Source organism: Meleagris gallopavo, chromosome 2, assembly GCF_905368555.1.
Source record: "Meleagris gallopavo chromosome 2, MGAL_WU_HG_1.1, whole genome shotgun sequence".
In the NCBI taxonomy this organism is placed as follows: Eukaryota; Metazoa; Chordata; class Aves; order Galliformes; family Phasianidae; genus Meleagris; species Meleagris gallopavo.
In genome coordinates, this window is record NC_139405.1 from 87,741,914 (window position 1) to 87,754,013 (window position 12,100).

Genomic DNA, 12,100 nt, shown 5'->3' on the forward strand with positions numbered 1-12,100 from the left:
CAGCTTTGTCTCTGGTGGTAGATTAGGTGCTTTAGGAACAGAAGCTACAAGGCAAACAAAATGAGCTGGGTTGGAAGAAGTCACGTGAAGGTTCAGGTCTCGTAAGCTAGGAGGGCTCCATCCCCAGCAGTGGGCCCCAGCCCCCAAGGGCTCCTCTGAGGGATGTTGATTTGTTCAGCTCAAAGAAACCTGCAGCCCTACCTTACCTTACATCTGGCAGCTGCCCATCAATAACTCAGCTCTGCACAGGAGCCTGAGCTGCTCTTGTTCCACACCTGTGTCAGCAGAAGAGAAATATTGCTTTGCCAGCTCAGAGCAAAAGCAGGCACCTGTGCTGAGAAGCCCAGCAGCAGCTGTTATCTATTACCACTGGCAGTTTGAAACCATCGTGCCCTGAGCTGCTGCTCCATGCTGCAGTGAGGGCAATGCTCTTCCAGAGTCCTCCGTTTGGTCGTGTCATGCAAAGAGCTGATTCTGAAAAACTGCAATAAAAGGAGATCAGGAATAAAAATCTGCTTAATGCAATAGAACTGCAGTCATTTGGCTTTCTGTTATTAGATCTGTCATTAAAGAAGTCAGACCGCTGGCACAGACACAGTTTTCATACTTTCCAGTTTCCAATCAGAGTGAATATTCTTCTTTTATTTTGTTCCTTGGGGCTATGAGTTGCTCTTGAGTAAAAAAATGGTTTAATCAGTTTTCTAGATATTGTTCCTCGGATACATTTATCTTATGCTCTACAAATGACAGAAATACAGTTTCAGGAACTCTACAGTTCCTAAGTTGATTAGACGCTACCCCAATAATAATAGTAATAGTAATAACAATAAATAATTAAAAATCAGTTAAAAAAAAGTGAAAAAAAAGAGCAATATGTATGCTAGCACTAAGTGTACTGTTAACATTTTCCTACATAATGCATTTGTGCCTAACCTATCTTCTATACAGATCAATTAATAGAACAGAAGTTTCTTATAGTGGAACTGCAAACTGAAATTCAAGTGATGCAATAATTTTTGCTAGCTATTATTACTGAAAAAGTAACAACCCTAAAAAAGTTGCCCATGGATGAATCAGGAAATCTTCCAGAAGCATAAAAGTAGCTCAACAGTGTGTATTTTAATGACCAACACCAGATGGTTCATACGCTAGGATCGTGGTGAATGTATAGTTTTTACTCACTCAATGTATGCATCCTAAATGCAGTTGCAATCTAAAACTGATTATAAAAACAGAGAAAGGAGAAAAAGAGATGTATATTCTACCCATCTTTAAAGCTTCCAGCAGTTTGGCTTTCAGGTGTATCCTCTGCCAATTTTACATTTTCAGTCACTGTAACAATGCAGAAAATATTTTGTATCCTGGTTTGTTTTAATGATATACCATTGGAACAAGACGGCAGTTTTGCTACCATCACTGTGCTGACACAACTTACACAACACGCTCTCCAACGTCATGCCAGTGTTTTGCCTCAGTATTGTTGTACTTGCCAGTTTGAGTCCCCAGTAAGCTCGGTAAAGTGTGGTAAAGCATCCCTCTGTCTGTGGAAAAGGAAGGAGGGAAGAGATAGTGGTGGTTTGTGCATCCGGATGGTATCACCTCTTCCACCAGTGCAAGTGGAATGCGTTCAAATAGGATCTATGCTGACAGTTTAACTGCTATTAGAAATTAACTCAGCCAACGTAAATCTCAGGAAGAGACTTATTTTGGCTTTTCTATTTATTTTCGGTTTGAACAGATTCCTTGTCAAAATAAGCAAACTAAGATGATTCTTTAATCGTGGCAATGTGATTTGATTGGAGACATTGCATAGGCAGGGTGTGGGAGCCCTGAGAAGCACAGATAGCAGCTAAGCCATTTTCACAAATGAATGGCAAAGACAATCATGCAGGGTAAAAAAAAGCCGAGGTTGAGAAAACCTTTCCCCCACAGAAAAGCCTGACTGAAAACAAAAAAGAAAATTAAAAAATCAAAAAGCAGCTTGCTTCTAAGGCAAGCCTGATAGCATTCAGTGCTGCAGTGTGCAGCAGTGCTGAGCTTTGGCAGAATGTCAGCAAAGTACAGCACTTTGGGAAGATCTTAAAACCAATCAGCTGAGAACTACCAGTGAATCCATTCCATGCTGATGGGTTTTGTGCCTTCTTTTTTTTTTTTTTTTCCTTTTTTTTTTTTTCCTGGCTAATTGTTGTACTTAGGACCTTGGTATCAAGTGCAAGTTTATTTTGGTTGGCTGATTTCTTCTGGCAAATGAAACATTGGGCAAGTTTTCATCATTCTCCTTCTGGAGTTTGCTGACGTAAGGAACAGTCAACATTGGCCTCTTCTCCTGTTCTCCTGCTGAGGTCTGGAATAGAAGTGTGTCTCCCTTTCAGAGCTGAGGTGTTCAAGAATCCACATTCAAGTAAATAGATCAGAAGCTGCTTGTGTGAAAGGCTCTGGGCTATAAAAAATGAACGTTTAAGCTGAGACAGGGGAGGTTTAGGTTAGATTATAGGAGGAAGTTTTTCACACAAGGGTGGTGAAGCACTGGAACAGGTTGCCCAAGGAGGCTGTGGATGCCCCATCCCTGGAGGCATTGAACGTCAGGCTGGATGTGGCTCTGGGCAGCCTGGTCTGCTGGTTGGCGACCCTGCGCATAGCAGGGAGGTTGAATCTAGATGATCATTGTGGTCCTTTTCAACCCAGGCCACTCTATGATTCTATGATTCATTTTGCTGCCTGTACAACACGTTTGTCTTTGGAATTCTAATCACTCCTATATTTGCTATGTCCTATTACCAAACAACAGACAATATGGCTGTACAGCTCTTCTCTCACCAACCACATGAGACCAAAATTAGGCATTTACTTTCCTGCTGGCTACATTTTCCTAAACAGACCTTGCAAGAGCAGTCAACAGACACAGGGATATCTAGCAAATCATGTAATGTAAGTGGAAATTATCTCAATTGATAGATTGAAACATTTTAGTTACAAAAGTATATTAGACTTTTTACAGTCAAGTCTGTTACACGTGTGACTAATAAAGATCACCATGTTGATCCAAGAATTTACAATTTAAATAGTTGGGATTCATCTTAAGAAGATTTATGAGAAAACCAATTTGGAATGTTACATTGTATAAATTAATAGTGACAGATTTCTATGTGTAGTACACTTAGAAAATGACTGCAAAATAAACTAGGAGGTCGCAATACTCAAAGTTAAGCAATATAATTCAAACAAATGGTTCTGTTACTTACTGGGAACCGTATGTTCACATGTCACAACTTATTTAAGTATTTCTATTTTGGTCTATAGGCCTTGGCAACTGGTTTCTTAATAAAGGGGCTCATAAGGTCAAGGGTGAAGAGTGACACCGTGTTGCCAGTGCTCTGCAGTCATTAGGTAAATAGTTTTAATTTTAAGCAGTCAGATTTGCAAAGGGACCTGATTATTAATTCTTGTATCAAACATTTTTTCTGAGGTAAGACACTGTTAAGAATGTGCGTGTCAAAAAACCAAGCAAGTAAAAGACCCAAATTAATTATATTTCCTAGTTTGTATCTAAAACAAAGCTCTGCATTACTTGGATATTGAAAACAAGATCTCATCTTTTTGAATTGCAGCTGCTCGGTATTTCTGAAAATAAAGTCAGTTTAATTCTCCCTAATATAATTTTAACTTGGAGTTTTCCCATTATTATGGGAAACTTTTGTTTTACGTTTATGATGTTACCCATTTTACAGAGCAACTATGCTAATTTGGGACTGAACAGCCTGCCACCCAGACACTGCTGAACCTCTGAAGAAAAAACACTGGATAGCCCTCAAGTTTAAAGAAAAGCTGCATTCCAATTCCATTCCAGGTCCAAGAAGCTGTAGCTATGTAATAGAACGGCAATATTTATAAATCATCGTACTTTGGTGGTTCCATAATATTCATTTGAAATCATTATCTTCAGTACACGTTTTCCATTGTTGGACAGTACTCTGGGGAGCATGGAGTTTGGAAGGTATGAGTTATGAGCTGCCATTAAGTTACCGGGTAACGCGTTATTCTCTGCAATGATGACATATTATTGTGATGGATCAGGTAAATATTTAAAGAAAGTTGTGCCTTTATAGCTAAACATGCATCACAACATAATTTATATCCAGATCTTTACACCTATAGAAAACAAATATACAGATTGAAGAGAATTTTAACTGTTAGGACACTTGTATACATTTTTCAAACGTACCCAAAGTATTTAGTGATAAGTCTGATTTTCAACAGCATATGCATGATGTGCTGCCTTAATTCGTTTGACTCAGGATCAGTAGCTGTTCACAGTTTCGGTCTAGATGTGAAGCATTTAAAGGTGCTCCACCTCAGCATATTTACTGAGTTTCAATTATTTTTTGAAAATATAATTTAGAACTTTACAATGGGAGGTGTGAGTTTGCCCAAGGAGGTTGTGGATGCCCCATCCCTGGGGGCATTCAAGGCCAGGCTGGATGTGGCTCTGGACAGCCTCGTCTGGCAGTTGGTGACCCTGCACACAGCAGGGGGGTTGAAACTAGATGATCATTCTGGTCCTTTTCAACACAAGCCATTCTATGATTCATAAAAACACAGCAGCATGGGACTCCAGCTGTCCAAGTGGGACCCTATGGAATCCATTCCCTGGCAGCACAGCTCCTGCTGACTACACCAAAGCTAGCTCCAACACACACTCAGTGCACATATAGCAGTTACCTGCACCTTAACAGGATTAAATCCACTTAGAGATTGGGAAGCACCTTTCCATTTCCAGTGAGTAATGACTCAATCAACTTTTAGTTCCAAAGGTTCTTCAACAAATAAATGGAAGCACGATGACTTTTATCAAAGAACTTTATTAAAAGGAAACAAAAATCATCATTTTCACAAGTAATAAAAATATAAAAGCATTTAACTATATTTATAAATATGTAATTAGCATTCTCTTAGAAATTTTATTCACAGCTTAGTTAGTTGTTGAGGCCAAAGTGGGCTTGTTTCCTTACAGCCATATGGAAGCTCTTGAGTTAGCTCACAGCTGAAAAATGTAGTTTTCCATAGGACATACTGTATGCTGAGTGATTGAATCTAGAAGAAATAAAAAGGCAGGATTGTTTGAGATCAAGTGCACAAGAAACAGATTATAAAGCAGTAATGCATTTCAGAGCAATTCCTGATCTAAAACAGACAGAGAAAGACGCTAAAAATAAATGCAGTCGGATGATAATACTGCAAACACAGTTTGCTTAAGCTTAACAAAGGTGCAGCATTATTTACCTATAGGCTTTTTGTTGTGAATTTATTGGCAGTTGGTGCTCGCAGCAGATAACCACAAACATACTGGATTGTAACACCGACGTGTCAAAGATAAGACAAAACATCAGATTTGGTTTGATTTATTTGATTAAGATGACAATTTGTAGGGACAGGCCGTCACTGCTTTTATTATTCTATGATTATGTTACTGAGAAAGGGGCTAAGTTTCAAAGACCTGTACCTGGTAAGGTATTATATAGAAACACTTATGTTTTACAAGTTCTACAGATTCATCGTGTCAAATCCATCTGTGAGAGCAGAATATAGCAATTATACAAAGCACTATCAGAATGCAAAAGAAATGTGAGAAATCTGTAAAAGGCACAAAGAATTCAGTCCTTTATCTAATATGTGAGACTATCTGCAGTTGGATACACAATTTTTCCAGCTCCACTGATGGGCTCAGCTTGGCCCATCCAGCTCCACGCAGCTCACTGGCATATGTGCCTTTTAAAGTAATTCTCCCATGGAGTTTTCCCATTTCTAGTTTGTCCAAATGAAGCAGTCACATACAAGATAAATTTGAAAATCTTTGGATTAAATTGTTTCTTGGTAAAATTACAATGGTGAGTAGCAGGACCATCATAAAGTAGTGTTAGTTTTAACAGAAAGTCCTCACAAGGGAGACAGTCTTCTTGGGAACCTCCTGGTAACACTCCTTTCACTTCCTTCTCTCTAAAACCCCAGTTTAGTAAACTCTTTACAATCAATATTTGAATACATATTCCTGAATGTTTTATATGTGTTGAAGTATAGTATATATGAAGTATGGTGCAGCCTGGTCTAGTATTACATGGGGAGGTTGATAGCCCTGCCTGTGGCAGCAGGGTTGGAGATCCATGATCCTTGAGGTCCCTTCCAACCTGGGCCATTCTGCGATTCTGTGATTCCATCTTACCTAAAATCCATTTTTCTGATAAACATTTTATTTCCTGGTACTTCTTTCCTGGGTATTTTCCTATGCAGATTTTTGCCTGACGTAGGGCTTTACATATTTTTCCTCCTGACAGCTCTATAAGCTCCATCAGCTTTTTGCAGGGTGGCTGGCTGGTGGGAGATACAAACATCACAGGCTGATTTGAAAACAGATTCAGCTGGTAGTTTCCTGCTGATAGGTGACGCTGCAGCCTGCAGATCTGAGGAAACAAAGAAATCAATAAAAACTGTGTTACTCAGAATAAAAAGAATCCTTGTCTTAAATTCAAGAAATAAGAATTATGGTATACGAATATGAACTTTTCTGCCGTATCAGAAACTTTTGCATAAACTATGCAATGAATTTGTCACGTTTTATTATTTAAATTGTTTTAATACAAGAGCTAAAATGACCGTATATGGTACACTTGGTTGATATAATTCCAAAACCAGAGCTGAGACTCCTTAGTTACAGCTCAGATGATTACCTGTAAGAGTTCTTATAGGACTTGGCAAAATTATCTTTCACCAGAATCTTACATTCTTACATTTATGGGCACCACACGCACATATTAAAGGATATTCTAAATTGCTTCCACCACACATACAAACCATGGAAGCCTTACTAACACTATGCTGCTTTACTAACTTACACAATTCAGAGATAAAGCTACTCTATGATCTCTTTTGCCTTACTCACCATCCAATGAAAACCTCTATCTATTTGGAGTGAATTTTTTTACTTTTATCTATCAGATAGAACACTGGCTCAGCAGTTAAACGATTTCCTTTAGCGACATTGTGCATAAAAGAAAAGCAGTGCACAGAACGAGTGTACAACCCATGGTAATCAATACAAAATGTTCATACTAAAATAAATGAAAAATCAAGCTTGAAATACTGAAAGTGAGATTGCCATTGAGCTGCCAAATTAACGTATCTAACATTTATGAGTGTGCATCTCGTGTCAGTATTCTGAAAATTTACAATGATCCAGAAGTAAGATGAGAACAAAAGTAAAAGTTTCAGATCATGTGATGCTCGGAATTTTTTCATACAGATGATCAGTGTGAGCACCTTACATAGCAATAAGGACACTGTGTGTGTTTCTGGCTTACATAAGATGGCTGAATATGAAACTGTAGTCAGTGAAGAGGTGTAACTGGTAGCTGAAAGAATTACTTGTTCAGAGGATTCCTTTCTCCAGCCCTAGCACGAATGTGCTGTGAAACCACAGGCACTTGAGATTTTAATGCAACAGTACATGTGCTTCACGGATGTGCAGCCAAATAAAGCAAAGGCTTTAAAGCTGAGTAGTTCCACGGAGTCTTCACTGAGCCTTAGAACAAGGTCAAATGCATTGCTTTAGCACTTACGACCAACTATGCAGGTGAAGCAGTAGGGAAGCATGAAGCCCATGCCAGCATATGACTTTACAGCTCACATTTCCATGCCACTGTTCTCTGTGCTGTTCTTGGACAGGTCAGTCCAAGTCTTAATTCTGAGCTCTCCTCCATCAGTACAGAATTCAGATTTCTGTTATTGTTAATTCCTTGGCTGTTCTCTTCAGAATAAAACTAAGCTGATTCTTTGTTTTCTGAATTCAGCGAGTTATAAAGACAGCAACTGCTATTGACAAACCAGGCCAAAAAAGCCCAACCCTTGAGAACAATAAAAAAAATAGCCTTTCTTTTCTTCTCTTTTGTGAACTTAGATTTACGAGTGACATGGCACATAATCTTGTCTCATGGAAGTCAGAACAGCCTCTAAATAACTTTATTGAGCTCAGCATCAAAGCCGAGTTACATTGTTTGGAAGACCCAAGCTCAGTTCAGAGCGTTAACTCTTGGCCAGATAAATGATACATGGGGCAGAGAGCTCTTCATCACTCGGGTAGTGAGCAGGTCTGATTGCAATTCCTGTACATACGTTGGCATGTAATACTTCACATATGTGCAGAAGATCTGATTTTGAACTCTGCATGTACCACTTACCTCCATCTGAGCAGAAAACATCTACCTGCTGGGCATCTTGAAGTCATGAAATACAGAAAGCTAAGCACTATACACTTGTAGCATATGCTATCAGGCTTGCGGTTTGTCTGGTGCCACAATAAGTGTCTTGAAATGAGACTTTTCAGAGATGTAAAACACTTTGCAATCTCTGAGCAGTGCCTACAGGGCAGTGTGTCATGACATTGATATTACTGGGACTGCAATTATTCAATTTTGTCAATAAAGAAAAACCCATCCAATCCTGAAATTAGCAAACTGCTTGTGGTAAGCATGGTCGTAGAATTAAAGAATGAACTATCATCTAGTGAAAAATAGCAGCCCCTACACATCAATCTCAGAAGAGCCTCATGATAGATACAATGCCGTCTTAGCTGGTAAGACACACAGAAAATCTCTGAAGTTGTTTATTTGGACAAATCAGCAGCAAGGGATAGAAGAAAGACAACTGCCAAGAGTCTTTTATGTTTGTTTACCTAACGCAAATCAGATTTAATTCATGGAGACAGATGTTGCACTATTTTTGTCAATCTGGATTTTAAAGATGAAAATGGTTAGTTATGATAAGCTGTTATCTTGAAAATGCAACAGGTCTTGTTTTAGACAGAAGTCAAAATGTAACTCTTGCAGTCCTGCTATTTCACATACTTAATGGAGTATGATTTAAAAGGGCTAACCGTACCCCCGCTTCCATAAACATTTTCCCTGAAAGCATTTATTTGCTGCTACCACAGTGAAAACTAACATGTATGGTAGGTCTTCATGCAGGGAGAACTTCTGGATTGAATTAATAATAAAAGTAAATACTTACACAACAAATCATCAAATCAGGAAATCCAAATTTTGCACACCCAGTAACACTTGTCTCACCACATGCTCACAATGCACAGCTTTTATTCTCTGTGGTTACTGTACGCTAAAGGAACACCGGACAGTGAGATGCTGACCTGATATAAAGATGATTTTCTTGAACTTCCATTTACAGTTCCAGCTGTGTGTGTTACCAATCCATTTTGTAAGAGGATGAGCTAGGAATATGTACAACTCTGAAATAGCTAAAGAAAGCTTTGGCATAGAACTTGACATTTATTTTTCCTTTGTCTGAATCCCCACTTTGGATTTGCCCAAGCATGCGGGGTCCTCACGCGCATTTTCCGTCGAGGGAAACGCAGCAGCATTCATGTTCAGTGCTTTTGGGCTATATTGAAAGTTTTGCTTTGCATTCTGCTCCACGAACCTGAAAGAAACACGGCAGAGGCAGAGCTGGCCATACTAGGCTAGGCTGTGGGGTTAAATGGCCCAAGCGTGCCCTCTGCACTGAATTGACTCAGCTGCCTCTGCAACATCAAAGGGTTCACAGCACTCCAGGAGCGCTCCCTGTTCTTTGAAACCATACAGATTCTGGGTAAGTTGTGGGGAAAAAAAAAAATAATTCTTCAGCTGAAACCAAGTCTGGGAAAACTTCAGGCCCTGCAAAGTGATTATTTCCATAAATTGTGGGTGTATTGGTTGGTAGTTATAGTTGTGTCAGTCAGGGAGCTCCACTGCCTGCTATATCCGACAGTGACATCAATTTCCCTTTCCAATTAGACTTATTAGCAGAGGGTTAAAAAAAATAATAATAATCTCTTGAAAGCATCTATTTACTCTTTTTGCAATGATCCCAAGTGTTAGCTTCATTCTGTCACACGGCACGATGATGCCTGTTACATTGTATACACTTCTCAAAAATGTACCATTAATGCATGCTTGTTGAACTTACATTTTGAAAGGAAAAATCAATCCTGATAGAAATAAAATTTATGGAGAAAATATGATAAATAAATAGAACTCCTTGTTCTAAAAAAGAAATACATTTCATCAGCTATCCTCCTCGTGGTTGGTTTTCAATCCCCACAAACTAAAAGAGCACACATCACCTTTGTGACGTTGCCTAGAATTTGCTACATGGGATGCAGAAACACCAACCCCCATAAAAGTCGAAGGATGTGATCTTTGGGTGAGGCTCAGGCAATGGCCGTCACAGCCACGCAGGCATTACCTGTTTGTTAAATGAGGACCTGAATCACAGCAGCAAGAGGAGAAGAGCAGAGGAGAGCAAGATGGGGGAAATATCTGATTGCATGCTTGCTTTCACTGTGCGAAATGCTGAAACAAATGGAGTGATATCTGATTTGTAATTTTGCAAGACAACAATCTGTTTCTCATCCATCCACTCTCTTATTTTTCTTTGAATTTTACGTGAAAAATTTCAGCCTAAGAACAAGAATGGATGGCACACAGTTCATCATCAAGTGAATCATGTCATAATTTCAGGGTTTTAGGAAAATATTCAATTGGATGAAAGTTAAAAGAAAAACCAAATCGACATGTTCACGTGTTGATTTAGGATACATATAAGAGAGCTAAAAATAATAATTGATTTTCAGCAATTATTTTTACTTCATGAGCCATGTATGTCATTCTCCTAAGCTACATCTCTGAATGGATACCTGAATTAATGCAATAGAAAATGCAAGGAAATGAATTCTCCTGGATGTACGTGGACATTTTTCAGCAATTAAACTGCTAATGTCCTATGAACAGCACACAATTTTTGGTGTACTTTCACAACATATGGATAAATTTCCAGTCTAAAATGCCATTAGAATAATAATACTTCACAAAAGCTAAATGGAGTATATCCTTCTGAATTATTGCAATTAGTAGAAATTGTATCTGTAGGTTAGAATCCAAAATGTGAAGTTCCGGCTTCAAAAATATATAGAATTATACTTGTGCATGCATTACACAATAAACGTAAGTATTGTGGTAAATCCTTATTCTTAATTTCTGATATTCAGTAGAGATGAATAAATCTACAATAAATAAATAAATATGTACTGGCTAATGTTACTTGCAAAAATAATAAATAGGTTTTATCAAATGCAAGCAGCAAAGGACAAAGTTGCGGACATGAAGACTGTAGATTTTATAACTTATAGCCAAGGAGCAAGTATTATCTCATTTGAAGCTGATAAATGGCACACTCCCACAAATGAAATGATCTGACCACTGGATTAATGCACCACTCCAAAACTACTAAATACCATAAAAACATCAAACCGATAAAACCCCCAGCCTTTACAGCTTGATAATCTACAGATTTAGTAAAAGAGGCACAGAAATTAGCATGCCTGCTTAGTACAGTTGGTAGATATTGCTAGGGAAATCTTGAGCTCAAATATCTTAATATTCATATTATTTCGCTACAGAGAAATATGCTGGTTGAGCAACATTCATAACTCCAGTTACTGTCATTCTGTACAAAGCTCTCGGGAAGGACACACTCGCAGCTACTAGTCTGCTAGGAAAATTTACTCTTGCATGGTTACGTGCATTTTCAGACAGTCTGTCATTTTGTAAAAATTTAAAAGAAAAACATATGTGGAACCCCCATGTACATGTAAAGATCAAGGGCTCACACACATCCACCGCAGTGAAGCACCAGCCTGCTTCTGATAAAGGGGAGCGCATCGCAGTGCGCAGATTTCTGAAAGTCTGCTTATCCTGCAGGGAGGAATGTGCAGAATCTGCAGGACCTCACCAGGATCAAGGAAGTTTGTGTTAACAGTGCATGAGTTCTCCTGCAGGATGAAGAAGAAATGCTCTGTTTCATCTTTCTAAATATCAGGATTGGAAGAATAGAAGTGATATCCAAACAGCAACTGTGTTTTTCTGGGAAGAACGGGTGGCATACAGTTTCTTCTTCAGAGCCGAGCATTTTAGTTTGATTTCTTTGTGGTTTAATTTAGCAGTCCGCTGCTTTTCTTTTTTCCCCAACACACTGACAGATTTAAAATTAAAATAATATT

The 12,100-nt window shown here is 38.6% G+C and overlaps 1 protein-coding gene across 2 annotated transcripts in view; it reads right to left on the reverse strand.

Annotated features, from left to right (window-relative positions):
- Positions 1–4,839: 4,839 nt before the first annotated feature.
- Positions 4,840–12,100, reverse strand: part of MCPH1 (microcephalin 1) — a 120,081-nt gene continuing 112,820 nt past the window's right edge. For both annotated transcript variants that reach the window (XM_085217915.1, XM_085217918.1), the window contains exons 13-14: positions 6,218–6,455; positions 4,840–5,091 (exon numbers count right to left, since the gene is read on the reverse strand). In XM_085217915.1, the coding sequence (XP_085074041.1) occupies positions 5,036–5,091; positions 6,218–6,455 (294 nt within the window). In that variant the 3' untranslated portion in view covers positions 4,840–5,035. The remainder of the gene's footprint in view (positions 5,092–6,217; positions 6,456–12,100) is intronic.